General features: G+C 68.9%; 1 protein-coding gene across 3 annotated transcripts in view; it reads left to right on the forward strand.

The window, feature by feature from the left end:
* The window catches only part of EXD3 (exonuclease 3'-5' domain containing 3), a 76,579-nt gene extending 66,194 nt beyond the window's left edge, over positions 1-10,385 (forward strand). The window contains exons 20-22 of one of the 3 annotated variants that reach the window (XM_057721112.1): positions 7,337-7,430; positions 9,029-9,067; positions 9,364-10,384. In XM_057721112.1, coding sequence (XP_057577095.1) covers positions 7,337-7,430; positions 9,029-9,067; positions 9,364-9,677 — 447 coding nt within the window. In that variant the 3' untranslated portion in view covers positions 9,678-10,384. Of the gene's footprint in view, positions 1-7,336; positions 7,431-9,028; positions 9,068-9,363 lie in introns of all 3 variants that reach the window. The other 2 variants (XM_057721110.1, XM_057721109.1) reach the window with 2 other exon arrangements.
* Positions 10,386-13,671: the final 3,286 nt, after the last annotated feature.

The following is a 13,671-nucleotide window of genomic DNA, read 5'->3' on the forward strand; positions in this document are numbered from 1 at the left end:
TTGGATAGATGGCCAGTGCAGCAGGGTGCCCAGCGGGTGGGCAGGCAGCAGGAGCAGGCGTATGTCACCCCCTCTCCCACCTGGCCACCTTCCCCTCCCCAGCCGCACAGAGTTAGACCGCCTGGGGTGTGGGGGGCACCCCCTTCCCAGCCCCTCCCAGGCAGCCCCACTCTCTGCCCACCTGCCACCCTGAGCAGGGCCACTGTGGGTGGAGCCCTGCTGCGAGCCCATTGTTGGATACACCTGGGACAAGCGTGGACCCCGGAGGTCTCCAAAGGGAGACAGGGTGTCCACAGGGGAGCAGCATGGCTGGTGGGGCCTTGACCGCGGGGGGGGGGGGGGGGGTGTTGGGTGTACCCCCAGCCAGCCAGGGACAGGGAGGGGCCTCAGGAGAAGGAGCCCTGCTCTCCTCCCTGGAGGTGGGGGAGTGGGCGGGGAGGGTGCATGGTGGGGGCCCCTCTAGGAAGTGGGGGGGCTGGGCTGGGCATGGACTGCTTCTTCCTCCCCCCATCTTGGCAAATGCCCTTCACAAGGCACAGGTGGTGGTGGAAGGGAGGCCCTCTCCTGCTTGGCCGGATTCAGTGGCCCTGGGAGGGGGCAGGAAAGGGAGGGCCAGGGGGTCCCTGCCCTCAGCCCCTCGCCCACCCATCCACACTGCCAGCCCCCCCACGCGTGCCGGCCTGCTGTCCACAGCAGCCCTTCCTGACCTCACTGGACCCCGAGTCACACCTCAGTTCCTGCAGCACCTGAGCACCCACTCTGCCAGGCCTGCCAAGCTCCAGCTGAGATGTCACTTCCTCCAGGAAGTCCTCCCGGTCCCCAGCCCAGTTCCGGGAATACCGCCCCCCTTTGGAGCGCCTCCCTCCTCGGGCTGAGAGCGCTGGGCAGGGGCGGGCCCCCGGCCCCCGGCCCCCGGCCCCCGGTGCGGGCCCGGCGCGAGCGGATGGCGGCTCCCGCGCTGCCCGCTGCCGTCTGAGGGCGCGGCCGCCTGCTGCGGGCGGGGGACACCCCGGGCGGCCGGGGTCCTCGCCCCCTCGCCCCGCCGGCGCGGGAAGGCGGGCGGGCGGGCGGCCGTTTGCTTTTGAATCCGGGCCGGGCGCCCTGAGTGGCCCTTTCAAAGGCCGGCGGGGGCGGGGGCCGTTCCCAGGCGCGCCCCGCCCCCCGCGCCGCCCCTCCCCCCGCTTTCCCACGCGCCCGCCGCCGGCGGTTCTCACGGCCCGCGCCCCTCCCCCGTCTGGGAACGGCCCGCGCCTGCCGCGCTGGGGGTGCCCGGGAGCCCCGGGGCGGGGGCGGGGGCGGGGCATGGCCGGCGAGGGGGGCTGGGGGGCCCCTGGGAGGGGGCTGCGTGCCGCCCGGGGGGTGTGCTCGAGGGAGGGGCGTCATGTGCCCCGGGTGGGTTGCTGGGGGGCCACAGGGGAGGCGTCCCTGCCGCCTGGGAGGGTGCCGGGGCCCTGGCGATGGGCGGGGGGAGGATACCGCCTAGTGGGGACAACTGGGGGCCACGGGGAGGGGGCTGTGTGATGCTCAGGGGCTTGCCAGGGGTGGGGGTCAAGGAGGATGTACCGCCTGGGGGAGGTCAGCTGTGGGGGCCGGAGAGGGTAGGGAGCCCGCCCCGGGCCTGAGTCCAGAGGGCATTCTCCGGCCCGGATTCTGTGTGATTTAACCCAGGGTGTGTGGCTGCCCACCCTCTCCTCATGGAGAGACCTGGGGGGCCTGGCCGTGCCCGCCTGTGCCCGGGCACAGTGAGCAGTGCCCCGCGTTGGGGTCTTCCTGCCTTGGGAGCAGGCTCCGGGCCTCCCGTGCAGCTCTCTCTCACTGTCTCTGTTCATCTTAAGAGCCTAGGAAGGCTGGAGGCTGGACTTGGGAACTGAAAGGGCAGACCCCTGATAACTGTGAACTTCAGAGCAGAATCCCACACTTTATCTGAAATCCACATATTAGTCCATGTTCTCCCTGGCCCCCCTGGAGGGGACTGTGACTGTCCCAGGTCAGAGTCCAGGATGCAGGGGGGAGGGGAGAACTTGGCCACCTGTCCAGGCCCTGTGGCTCACACCCCTCCATCTCCCTCCGTGGACATCGGCCCCAGCCCATCCAAGTGAGCTGGATGTAGGGTCTCATCCTGACAGGCCTTAGATGGCCTAACCTGGGCTTAGGTCAGCCCGGTTGTCCCCACACAGGGGTGTCTGCACGTCCGGGTCCTCAGTGGGCCCTGGGCTGTGGCTGGCACGGTTGGAAGAGGAGAGGGGTGAGGGCTTGAGAGGATCAAGGCACACTGGGCAGGGAATGACCACTTCCCAGGGCGCAGGTCTGCCAGCCCCGGAGACCCTGATGGGACTCAGAGCCTCCCCTGTGTCCCTGGCTGGCAGTACCCCTCAGTCAGACCCTGTGTCGCCCAGGCAACATCTCAGACACTATGCTTCCCTTTCTGCCCGGAGCACTAAGATGGGACTTTCCTCCCATTGTTCCCGATGCCACTGTCCCCTCCCCATCTGCTTGGAGAGAGGGCGTCTCCCAGTCAGGACTCCTCCCACCCCAGGGACACACCTCCGGATCCCGTGCGTGCACTGGGGGCTGCTGGGCGAGCACGCAAAGGCACATCCGCTCGCTGTGTCCTCCCGTGACACACCTGGTCACACGAGCTCCATGTTCACACCCCTGACTCACGCTCACACTGGGACACACTCAGCCACTCTGAGGCTGGTGCTTCTGAGACACGTGCCTTTGGGGTGCCAGTCCACACGGAGGTGCCCAGGCTTGGCTCTGTTGGGGTCTCTCGCACACTGCAGGCCCCAGCACCCGTGGTCCCTGAGCCCCCAGGGTGCCGACAGCACCAGAGGCCCATCCCTGCTCTGCGGAGACATTGTCCCGGCCCCACAAAGGGGACGGGCCATGGCCTAGTGGGGGAAGGGCCGGGCCTGTGGGAACTGACCTTCCTGGGCTGGGGGGGCAGGGCGGGCACAGGGCAGGCCTCTGCAGGGCTGCCATGCTAGGTCTCCAGCAGTGGGGCAGGGGGTCGCTAGCCTGCTTCACCGGTCGGAAGAGCATTGGCTGGGACTTTAAACCTTCCCAGGCAGACCGCAGATCAATGACACACCTCCCTGGGGGCCTTGGGCCTGGCCCCACTGCCCCAGCATGTGCCCCTGGCTGGCGGGTGTGGGGGAAGGGGCCCACCCCGCAAGTGCCTGGGCTCTCAGCTGTGACCAGAGGGGCCACAGTGCTCCCAGCCCCCAGCCCAGGGCTGAGGCCGGCGGGGCCTTCGTGGGCCAGGCCAGCTTGTCTTGAGGGAGGCACTTGGGGGGCAGATGGCCCAGGGCCCCTCAAAGTGCTGCGGAACAGCGTGGGAGAGTGAGGTGTGGAGCAGACCCAGGGCGGCGCCTAATTGCTTCCTCCGCGGGCCTCCAGGCCTCCATCCGCCAGTCTGCGAGGTGTCAGGCCCGCCCCCAGGCCAGGGGTCTTTCATACCAGCCCTTTGTCCCTGCGCCCAGCACCATTTGTTGGGCAGCTCTGGGGGGGTCGCGGTGCACAGGCCAGCCCAGCGAGGCCTCTGGACCCTCTCAGAACCTCAGGCGAGGACAGTGGGGGACGGTGCTTGGCAGGGACCACATGGGCCCCAGGGCCCTGGGAGCTGCCACTGCCGCCCTCAGCTGAGACCCACCGTGGCCACTCCTGCGACACGAGTGGGAGACACTCACTGAGTGGAGGTGTGGCGGGAAGGTGCCCGAGACCCCGCCACCCCCATGCTGGCTTTTCTCACCTGGTGGCTGTACAGGGATCGTGTTTATTTTCTTCTGGTGCTTTTTTATGCTTTGCTGTAAATTTGCTCTAAACGAGCAAGAAATGGGCCATTGCTTTAGAGCGTGTCACAGCTGCTCAGCCCAAGCGCCCTTCCTCCCTGGCTGTGGGGTCTCCGGGGCCCTGGGTACCACCCTGACTGCACCTTACATCCCGCTGGATGGTGGGCCCGAGAGCAGAGAGAGCAGGGGCTGTGGGGATCCGCAAGGCGGCCAGCCTCCCTGCGGCGGGACTGGGGGGGCACGGTCACGGACGGGCTGCTGGCCGGGCAGGGAGCCTCACCCAAGACCTCCTTAAAACTGGGTCCCTCCACTAGCCTCCCAGCCTGGAAAGGCCACTTCCTGCCGCCCTGCCCCCTTGGGAGCACTGGCTCTCTCTCACGCCCTGTGCCCTGGCAGCCCCCAGTCTGGCCCGTCTCCCACTGCCCCTCAGCCCCCCACTCAGGGAGGCCCAGGACTGATGGGGGCCCAAAGGTGTTTATAGGCAGTTTGGGCCAGTGCTGCTCTCAGCCCTGGGAGGGCCGGTGGGCTCTGGGCAGGAGCGTGTGCAGGCCCCTCCCACCACACTCTGTGGCCCTGGCCAGGCCTGCCTGTGACAGCCCTCTCCGCACCCCTGACACCGGTGCACCAGACGTGCACTACCTGGTGGCACAGAAGACACCACAGACCACGGCAAGTATGCACCCAGGACTGGTGGGATCAGACGTGCCTGGGGACACACAGTTCAGGACAGACCCGCGACCTGGCCTCTGCTCAGCTCTGGCTCTGCTGGCGGCGGCAGTCACGCCCCTGGGTGGGCGGGTGTGGCTGGGATTCCTGGGCTCAGAGCTGAGAGCAGGCCTGCTTGTGGGCGTGGCCCCAGCACCTGGGAACCGACCCCGCAGCCCTCCAGCCGCCCCCTCCACAGTCTCAGCGGAGCAGCGCGTGCTGCCTCGCACACCCGCCAAGCCCAGCGAGGGACTGGGTGCGCCTCGCGGGGACGTGGCCAGGGCAGCCCTCTCCTGCCCTCCTTGGGCCAGGGTGGGGGCACGGGCTGTGCGGGGCGGACCACCAGGCCTGGCTCACCTGGCTCTGAGTCCCCTGGGCCGGTCCCCGCTGGCCGCCCAGCGCCGGGAGGCAGCCTCGCGCCCCGGACGCGTGTCCCCGCCTGAGGCGGTCCTCAGTCGTGCCCTGAGTCGGGCGGCCCGGCGGGTGTCGGCTCCAAGCAGCCGCGGAAGCCGTGGGAACCAGGCACGCAGGCGGACCCTTGGGACGGGGGAGCCAGGAACCTTCCCAGCCCCTCCTGCCCCCAGCTCACCTGGCCCCTCCCACCCAACCAGGCTCCGGGGGTGGAGGCCCGCCCAGCCCTCAGGCTGCTAGGCTGGATGGCGGCGCGGAGACCAGGCAGGGCCAGCAAGACCACCCTGTTCACCCGCCCAGGGCACCCACGGCCCCCCACTGGTGTGTGTCCAGATCTGCTGGCGTTCAGGGCTGGGGTCTGCACACCCCCTGTGTGCAGTGGGCCTGCCTCAGACACTACCTGTGCACACCTCCTTGGCCGGGGACAGGCAGGGTCAGGACCCTGTCGGGTGTGGGGTCCCGGCCAGCCAGTGTGTGACCTTGAGCGAGCTGCTCAGCCCCTTCTTCAACACAGGGGGGCGGGGAGGAGCAAGCCCAAGTCGGGGCGTGTGCTCAGCCCCGAGCCCCACAAGGGCAGGGTCACGCCACCCTCAAGGGGTGGCCACCGCCCACCCGCAGCAGGTGGTCAGGCAAGGGCTGCTGGACCATGGGGTGGACAGGAGCTGGACGGGGAAGCCCTGGGCGCCAGGCCCTCCTACAGACGGGGACCGTGGGACAGAGGGCGGGCGGGTGGCCCAGAACCGGCTTTTCCAGCCGGGGGTGGGGGCGGGGGCCGGGGTGACAGCAAAGCCCGACAGTGGGCAGCGGCCGTGGGAAAACTAGCACCGGTGCTTCCCGAGGGTGGGGCCGGGCCCTCGCGGACAGCACCGGGCGTTTGTCTGCGTGCGATGACTCAGCGTGAGCTGGCGGCCCCTCCCAGGCGTGCACATCGCCGGTCCTGGGAAGGCTGGCAGACCCCCTGCAGACAGGCCATGCGTCCCACACCTGCTGGTGCCGTCCCCTCGGGTGGCCTGGACAGGGAGAGCCTGGGCCTCTGGGGCAGGCAGCCCAGGGCCGCAGCCGGAGGCTAGATGGCCCGCCTTTTCTCAGCTTCTTCCCCAGCTGGACTTGGGGTGACCACGGGCCTGACCTGCAGCCGGGGCTCTGCCCACACGGCTGCCCCAGGAGCCCCTGGACCTGCGACCAGGAGGGCAAAGCCCACAGCGGTCTCCCTGTGCCAAAGGCCAGCCCAGTCTGGCTGCGGGGGTGGGGGAGGTCCCCCCAGAGAAGCCCAGGGGAGAGTCCTGCCCGAGGGTCAGCCTCGCCCCCCAGCCTGCCGGCAGACACGGCCCTGCCCTCTGGCACCTGCTCCCGCCACCCGGCTGTGATGCTGGAGGCCGAGCAGTGAGGCCACAGGTGAAACAGGCTCCAAGATGGACGTCCTCGTAAGAGGGCGTGTTGGGGCAGGGCAGGACCCCCCCCCCCCCACCCCTGTGCTGTGGCTGCAGGAGCCTGTGGCCACGGCCTACTACCCACCCCAGGCGCTCTGTTCTCCAGGGCGCGGACAGGGCTTCCCAGGTGAGGAGGGGGCCAGGAGTGGTCACTTGAGCACTGACCACGGCCCCTTCTCCCTGTGGACAGGCTCATCCCCCCCCCACGACAGGTCCACGAGCATCTCCGCAGGTACCATGGGTACCCACCTGAGAGACAGGTCTCACAGGTGCCTGCTCCCCGCCCCTCAACTTCCCAATCTCCTGCTCAGTCCTTGTCTCACTCTGGGAATCACATGTCCAGACCTGACACCTCGCCAGGCAGCGACCGTCACAGAGCAGCCCCAGGGTGACCACGTTGGAAGGGCACGTTGGGCCCCACAAGCTCCGGCCTTGGGGACAGTAAGGCCAGTGGGGCTGAGCCGCGCTCCTCGCTGCCTGTCCTAGACCAGGACTCTACGTGGAAGCAAAAGAGGCTTTGTTCCTGCCCCTCACACATGCAGTGCCCAGCAGGCACCAGCACAGGCACCAGGCATCACTGAGAAGCGTGGACACTGAAGTGTCCCTGGCTTGCCCCCAAATGGGCTGAGGGGTCAGAGCAGCTGCAGGGCCACCCACCTTGACCCTTTGATGCTGGGCCTGCGTCCCCCACCAATGTTGAGCCGTCCTGGGGGGCCCAGGCTTGGCTCTGGAGTTGGGGAGGACAGCTGGGTGATGGCAGAGTCCTCTAGCATCTTAGAAATCAGAAGAGGCTGCCCCAGGGCCCACTTGGAGCCCATGCAGTCAGGGAGGGCTCCCAGGAGGTGGTGTGCCCCACGGTTCTGCAAGGAGAGGAAGGGAGGTGTCATTTGTCCCTGTGAAACTCCCTGGGCAGACCCAGAGCTGCAAAGAACACAGGACTGGGGGTGGAGGGACAGAGAGCATCTACTGCAGCCTCAGCACCTCCTCCGTCCCTAGGCCTGTAACTGCGACCAGTATCTGAAGGTCTCCAAGGCCATGATGAAGCAGCTTGTGTGGCTCAACGGCTGCCCTGAGGACCCCAGCCATACAGGTGAGTGTGCCCTGCTCGGGTGTGGGGTCTGTGGGCAGTGGCTCAGCTGCCGGGTGCTCCCCGGGCTCACCTATGGGTGGCCGGGGAGGTGCCGGCGTGGGGAGCTGGAGGTGGGAAGACAGTATTGAAGGCCAGGATGAGGGCCGGGCCTCTGCTCCCCCAGCGCGGCGCGCACGCCTCTGGTCCAGGAGACCAGGAAGCTTAGGCACCAGGGCCCCCAGGACAGTGTCCCCCACTTTCTCTCCAGTGGGCCCTGCTCAGTCACCCGGCCCCACACATGGAGTACACGCACACAGACACACACCTTGTGTGCAAAGAGACACATGCTGACTGGCACACGTGTGCTCACACGTGCGCTCACACACACACCGGACTGTGCCGGTGCACACATGGGGGCACACGCGGTCACCCGCGTGCGCTTGCATCGCCGGCCTCGCCGCGTAGCAAGCTGAACGGGGATGAGCCTGGGCGCACAGGCAGGAGGGTGAGCCCCGGTGACCTCCCCACCAGGGCAGGTCCGATTCGGGGGCCCAGCATCAGTGTCCCTCTGTGGAGGGCGGGGTAGGGTGGAGAGAAGGGCATCCTGGGACAGCCCTGAGGCCAGGGTGCCTCCAGGCCCCTCTGCACAGCTGGTGCTCCTCCAAGGTGCTGTCCTCTCACTGTCCTTCCCGCCCCCCTCTGAGGTTTGGGGCCACCCACGGAGGGGTGAGCTGTGCTGATGGGCAGCTCTCAGCTCTCCGCAGCATGGCCGTGACACGCTTAAGGCCTGGTGGGGGGGACGGCACGGGCCGGGCTCCCGCCCCTCCGAGGCCCCCCCACCCCACTCAGAGGCTCCTACTTGTCCTGGGCAGCACCCCCGGGAGCTGGCGAGTAAGAGCTGGAGCCAGACGGGCCTTGGCGAGGCAGGGAGGCCAGATGGAGGTCGTGGCCTCACTGGGCTCCAAGGAGGCGGCAGGGCTGGGGTGGGGGCCTCGTCCATTCAGACCCAGCTGCGGTTAGCCTGGAACCATCTGCAGAGAAATGTTTGCTGAGCAAATTACGAGGGTCAGTGGGCCTGGGGGACGCTTCTCCCAGCTGCTGGCCAGGGCTCCTTGGCGGTCACCACCTCCATCCCGCACTGGCCCCTTGGTTGCTGCCGGGCTGGCCGTGTCCCTGGTCATCGCACCATGCCCTCTGTCGGGGTGGGGCCCTCTCGCAGGGTCAGAAGGAGGCCGCCTCCCGGGGTCTGTCCTGCACCGTGAGCTCCAGCGGTTCCTTGGGCCCCTGTGGCTGGCTGGTTGCGAAACTCGCTCCTTGGCAGTGGGCTCATCTGTCAGCAATGGGCCGCCCCGCCCCACCCTGCCCGCCAGTGCTCAGGCCCCCGAGTGCCCTAATCGTCCAATCTTGCGCCCAGAACAGGTTTCCCAAGGACCTTTGAGCCCCAAGAACATCCCAAGGTGTGAGTTCCCGTGGGAGGGTACTGGGCTGGCACCGAAGCTTCTCGGCCCTTTACTCTCTCTGCTGGGGGTGGGGGAGAGGCTGGGCACTTCGAGGTGCCCTATGGACGCTGGGGCTGCCAGCCCGTGCTTAGGACAGACCCTGATATCCTTCATTGGCAGGTGACGAGGCCACACAAAGCCAAGAGGAACAGGAGACAGGTGAGCCCTGGGACCACCCACCAAGGACACAAGGGGCCCTGGCACCTGGACCCCCCCAGGACGGGGCAGAGGGAAGCACTCTGAGAGGACGGTCCCTGTGCCCTAGGGGCTGGGGGGCATATCAGGGAGGGCTGCGAAGAGAGAGGGTCCGTCACCTGTGACCCAGAGGCCCCTGGGTGGGAGACGCAGGGGGTGGGGTGGTTGGGGAAACGGAGGGAGGAACCACCCGGGAGAGTGGGGCGGGGGGCCCGTGTGCCTGCGGGCGGGGGCTCAGGGTGGCTGCCTCCCCTGCCCAGGCTCAGCCCCGGAGGAGGCCCCGGGGGACTGCGCCTACGACCCCCCCTGCCGCTGGCTGGAGGAGGCGGACCTGCAGCCCCGCACGCCGACCACGCTGGGCAACGGCACCCGGCTGCAGCTGTCGGGGGTCCCGGCGGGCGTGCTGCGGAGGCCGGCGCTGCGGCATTTCTACTGCTGCACCGGCTGCGGCAAAGTCTTCTGGGAGGGCTCCCACCTGGGGCGAGTTGCCACGAACTTCCGAGAGGTTCTGGAAGGTACCCCCGCCTCCTGTGAGCGGAGCCAAGCCCCCCGCCCAGCTGGCAGCCCCTCCTGAGGGCTGGGCCCAGGCCCCGCGGCCTGCACCACCCGGGGGCCCAGGCCGTCGGCAATAAAGTGGGAAAGCTGGACGGGCGGGGGCCGTGGCCGCCTTCCTCTGGTCTCTGCGCGCTCCGCACCCGGGCGCTCCGCCCCGCGCCGCGTCCAGGGAGGACGAAGCTTTCCACGTGGTCAGGAACTCGGCCCCTGAGCCACGGACTGCCCGGCGCTCAGCACGGAGGCCCGCGGGAGGCGGGAAGGGCGTGCCTGCGGGAGGCAGTGGCCGGGGCGGAGGCCCGAGGCCTGGACGGACGTGCCTCCCCGAGGCCGCGGGAGCTCAGTGGGGCCGGAGGGGTGGGGGCGAGGCGGCCGGGCCCGCGTGTGCTGGGTCCGCCCCCTGCGCTGGGGCCGTGCCTGTCGTCCTCTCTGGCACACGCTCCCTGCCTGCCCCCCAGCAGGCCCCAAGGGCCCCGGCCAGGCCGGCTTCAGGGCCCTCGTAGGACCTCAAACTCCAGTGAGCGTGGATGGGGGATCTGGGGCCCTGCCTAGGGAGCAGGCCCCAGCCCGGCCAGGGCACGACCCCACAGGGCCTTCCTGCACCAGGGTTCAGGGCTGGGGGCTTCTTGTGAGAAGCAGCAGCAGACGTTGCCACGTTGGAGGCCCGAGCACACGTGCGCTCCTGACCGCCCCCCGCAAGGAGACGAAGGCTCAGACCTGGTACTGACTCCCCAGGGGGCCCACGGGGCACGGGGAGGGTGCCGCGGGCCGGGGCTCCCGCGGGTGGCGGGCCTGGGCCCGGACAGCGTCTTGCCCTCGCCCGCCTCCTCCCGGCCCACCCCCAGGAATGCGCCCCCACCCGGCTCACATCCCTTTCCTGCGCTTCCTGCCCAGAGCGGAAACCAGCTCAGATTTGGCCGAAGGTCCAGGCGGAAGCCTCGGTGGCGGGGCCTGGGGGCAGGGGCGGGGGCTGCCTCTCGCCAGGGCGGGGCACCTCTGCGGGGGGGCCAGGGGGCGACGCGCACAGCGTGACGCAGGCAGCACCACGCCAGCCTCTGTCCCCGTCCCTGTGTCCCTGACCGCCCCAGGGGTTGCCGTGGTCTCTGAGCCCCCGGGGCGCAGCCCCCCGCTGGGTGCCAGGCCCAGACCCAATCAGCCCCCCAGAAACCCTGGGGCCCGCTGGGCCGGGGTGTCGCCCCACAGATGGAGACGGGAAGGCCAGCCCAGGCACACGGGCTGTGCACGAGGGCCAGCTCTGCCACCCTGGCCTTCCTCCACCCCGAGGTCACGGAGCCCGAGGGTCAGGCAGAGGTGCCAGGGTGAGCGGGCCCCACAGGGTCAGGGACCCTCTGCAGCTGGGGCGCTGCTTCCAGGAGCGGGACCTCTGGCCCCACGTCCTGTCCTGGGACCGCAGCACTGCGTCCCCCCGTAGGGCTACGAGGAAGCAGCCGGGGGTGCCGGCCCCGCTCCCCGGCCCAGCTGCACCCTGGAGACTCTGCTCTGACCCGAGGCCCTGCGGCTGCAGCCGCCTCGGACGGACAGAGGCTGGAGCCAGGGAGAGGCCCGGACGACAGGCTCGGGGAGACAAGGCCGTGTCCTCCCAGGCTCCCCAGGCAGGTCCGGCCCCAGCCCCGCTCTGCCCTCCTGCCCTGCGCGGCCCTCTAGGGAGAGGAGAGGACAGCTGGTCGGGACCTGGTCCTCATGCCACGCCTGCCCCCGTCCAGCCGACCTTCCTGCCTCCCCACCCCTCTGCTGCCCAGACTGGCTGTGTCTGTCCGGGGACCCTCCTGGGCTCTCGTGCCCGCTGCTCGCCCATCCCAGGGCCCAGCCCCCACCCCAGGTCCTGACCCATCAGGAAGTGCCTTCCTCGCCCCGTGACCGCCTCAGGCCCATTTCTGGGCCAGGGGTCAGACGCCAGGCCAGCAGGGTGGGCTGTGGCCCCGGTGCCAGGCCTGCGGCCGCAGCGATTGTCTGCTGCAGTTCCTGCCCCGGGCGTCCTTCCTCCGCTCCGGCCGCCGCTGGCCCGGGGCTGAGTGTTTGTTATTTGATCTCTATCCTCTCGGCCCTTCTACCAGGTGTCTGGGCTGCTGGGAAGAAACACTCTCCTCTTTCCCACGCTCCCCGACACATTTTAATGAATTAGCTGGAAGCCCCGCCCCCACTGCCCGCCTGCCCGCTCACCCTCCCTCCCCTGCCGAGTGCTTTAAGGTGGCCACGGGCCTCAGCCCAGCTCTGGCCAGCGCCCCTTCCACGGTGTCCTCCCCTGGCCGCCCCTCCCCGACCTTCCCAGCCTGGGTCCCAGAATGTTCCCCACTGCCCACTGCTCTGAGCCTCTAAAGGAAGAGGGTCCCCAGAGGGAGGAGGGAGCCCTCTCCAACTCTGGACTCCATCCCACCATGGCCTTCTAGGGCGGCATCCCCGGGCCAGCTCCCAGGAGGATGGGGGACGAGGGTCCAGCCTTGTAGTCAGGGTTGGGTCTGTCCCCCCAGGCCCCGGTTGTGGGCTTCTCCTTCAGAGCCAGTGAAGCCCTTCCCTGTTGGTGGAAGTGACAACTTCACCAAGGAATACCATGAACCTGGGAGGGGCCTTCTCCTAGCTCCAGGACAGGGCCTGGCGGGGGTGAGACTCATACCCCCCGCAGCCCCCGGCAAGGCATTTAGAACAGATGTCCTCCTTTTGGACGCGTCCTGCAGCAGACATGAGCAAGTGCTTCCTGGAGCCCACGCCCCACGTGCCCCTCTCCCTGTCCTGACCTTTAACGGAGCAGTTCCAGGCTTGGGGTGTGGACCAGAGCAGCCCCAAGCAAAATCACCCTCAGCCACGTGGAGCAGGACCCACGGGCCTTCCACCGGCTCCCCGAGGACCGGGTGGCCATCACCCCAGCCCCACAGACGAGCAGCAGGTTAGGGGTGGTCCTCAGGGGGTAGCCAGGGCTACACCTGTCTGACCCACGCTCTGAAGCCAGGGTGGGCGGGCAGCGACCTCAGGCTAGGCTCCTGCGGCCACGCCAGCCACACCGTCCCTGCCGGGGCACCGAGCTGATGATTTCATGACCCGAAGTGGCAGCCTCGCATTCCCACACTGAGCTCACAGGGCCCCTTTGTCTGCGGCCCTGATGCCTGCCGCGGGTGTCAATGGGACTTTTCTCCCAGGCTCTGCTCCCGGGCCCAGCGGAGCTCCAGATGCTCTTCTCCTGGCCAGGGGGCCTCAGCCCACCTGGGCTGGGGCTTCTCTGGGAACCCACCACCTTCTGGGGACAGCCCTGGGCACGGCCGGGCCCTGGCAGAGACACAGAACCACAGACGTGACCGGAAGGAGGCCTTGCCCCAGACATGTCCTCCAAGAGCCCTCCCCTCTGTGCTGTTCCAGAAAGCGGTGGGCAGTGGGGGAAGGGGGCATCCTGGCCCTGCTCAGGGTCACACCTCACTGCTCCAAGGGTCCCTGTCCAGAGGTGAACGTGGGCCTGGATGGACAGAGACCACGACGGCCTCAGCTGGGCCTCCCTCCCAGCCACGCCTTGTCTCTGGTGCTGGGGAGGCGGGGGGCCGGAGGTGGTCGGGGACTCCACCCTCAAGGTGGTCCGTTCAGCAGCCCCCGATCCCAGGCCCCCTTGCTGGGCCCAGGACACGTACCCGCAGGATGAGCGCGGCACGGGAGGGGCCCCCAACAGCAGCAGCGCCCCCACTCACAGCCCCGGCCAGGCTGAGCACGGGGCCTGGGCTCACCCACCTGCACAGTGGAGAGCTCCCGGCCAGGTGGCAGGGGCCGCGGGTCTAAGCAGAGCGGCCGCACCACCAGGCTCAGGAAGCCCAAAGCAAGAGGCTCCGGCAGCCCGGGCCCCCGGAAGGACCCCGAGGGCATCAGCCAGGGTCAGCTCTGAGGTCTTACCCAGTTTTTCCATTCGTTGGGCCGTGACTCCTCCCAGGTCACAGAGCAAGGTGGGGACTCACCCCATGAGTCTCGAGGCCTGGGGGGCACGTGGACACCCACCAAGCTCATCCCCAAACAAGGCCTCA

Source organism: Hippopotamus amphibius, chromosome 2 (genome assembly GCF_030028045.1).
Source record: "Hippopotamus amphibius kiboko isolate mHipAmp2 chromosome 2, mHipAmp2.hap2, whole genome shotgun sequence".
NCBI classification, from domain to species: domain Eukaryota; kingdom Metazoa; phylum Chordata; class Mammalia; order Artiodactyla; family Hippopotamidae; genus Hippopotamus; species Hippopotamus amphibius.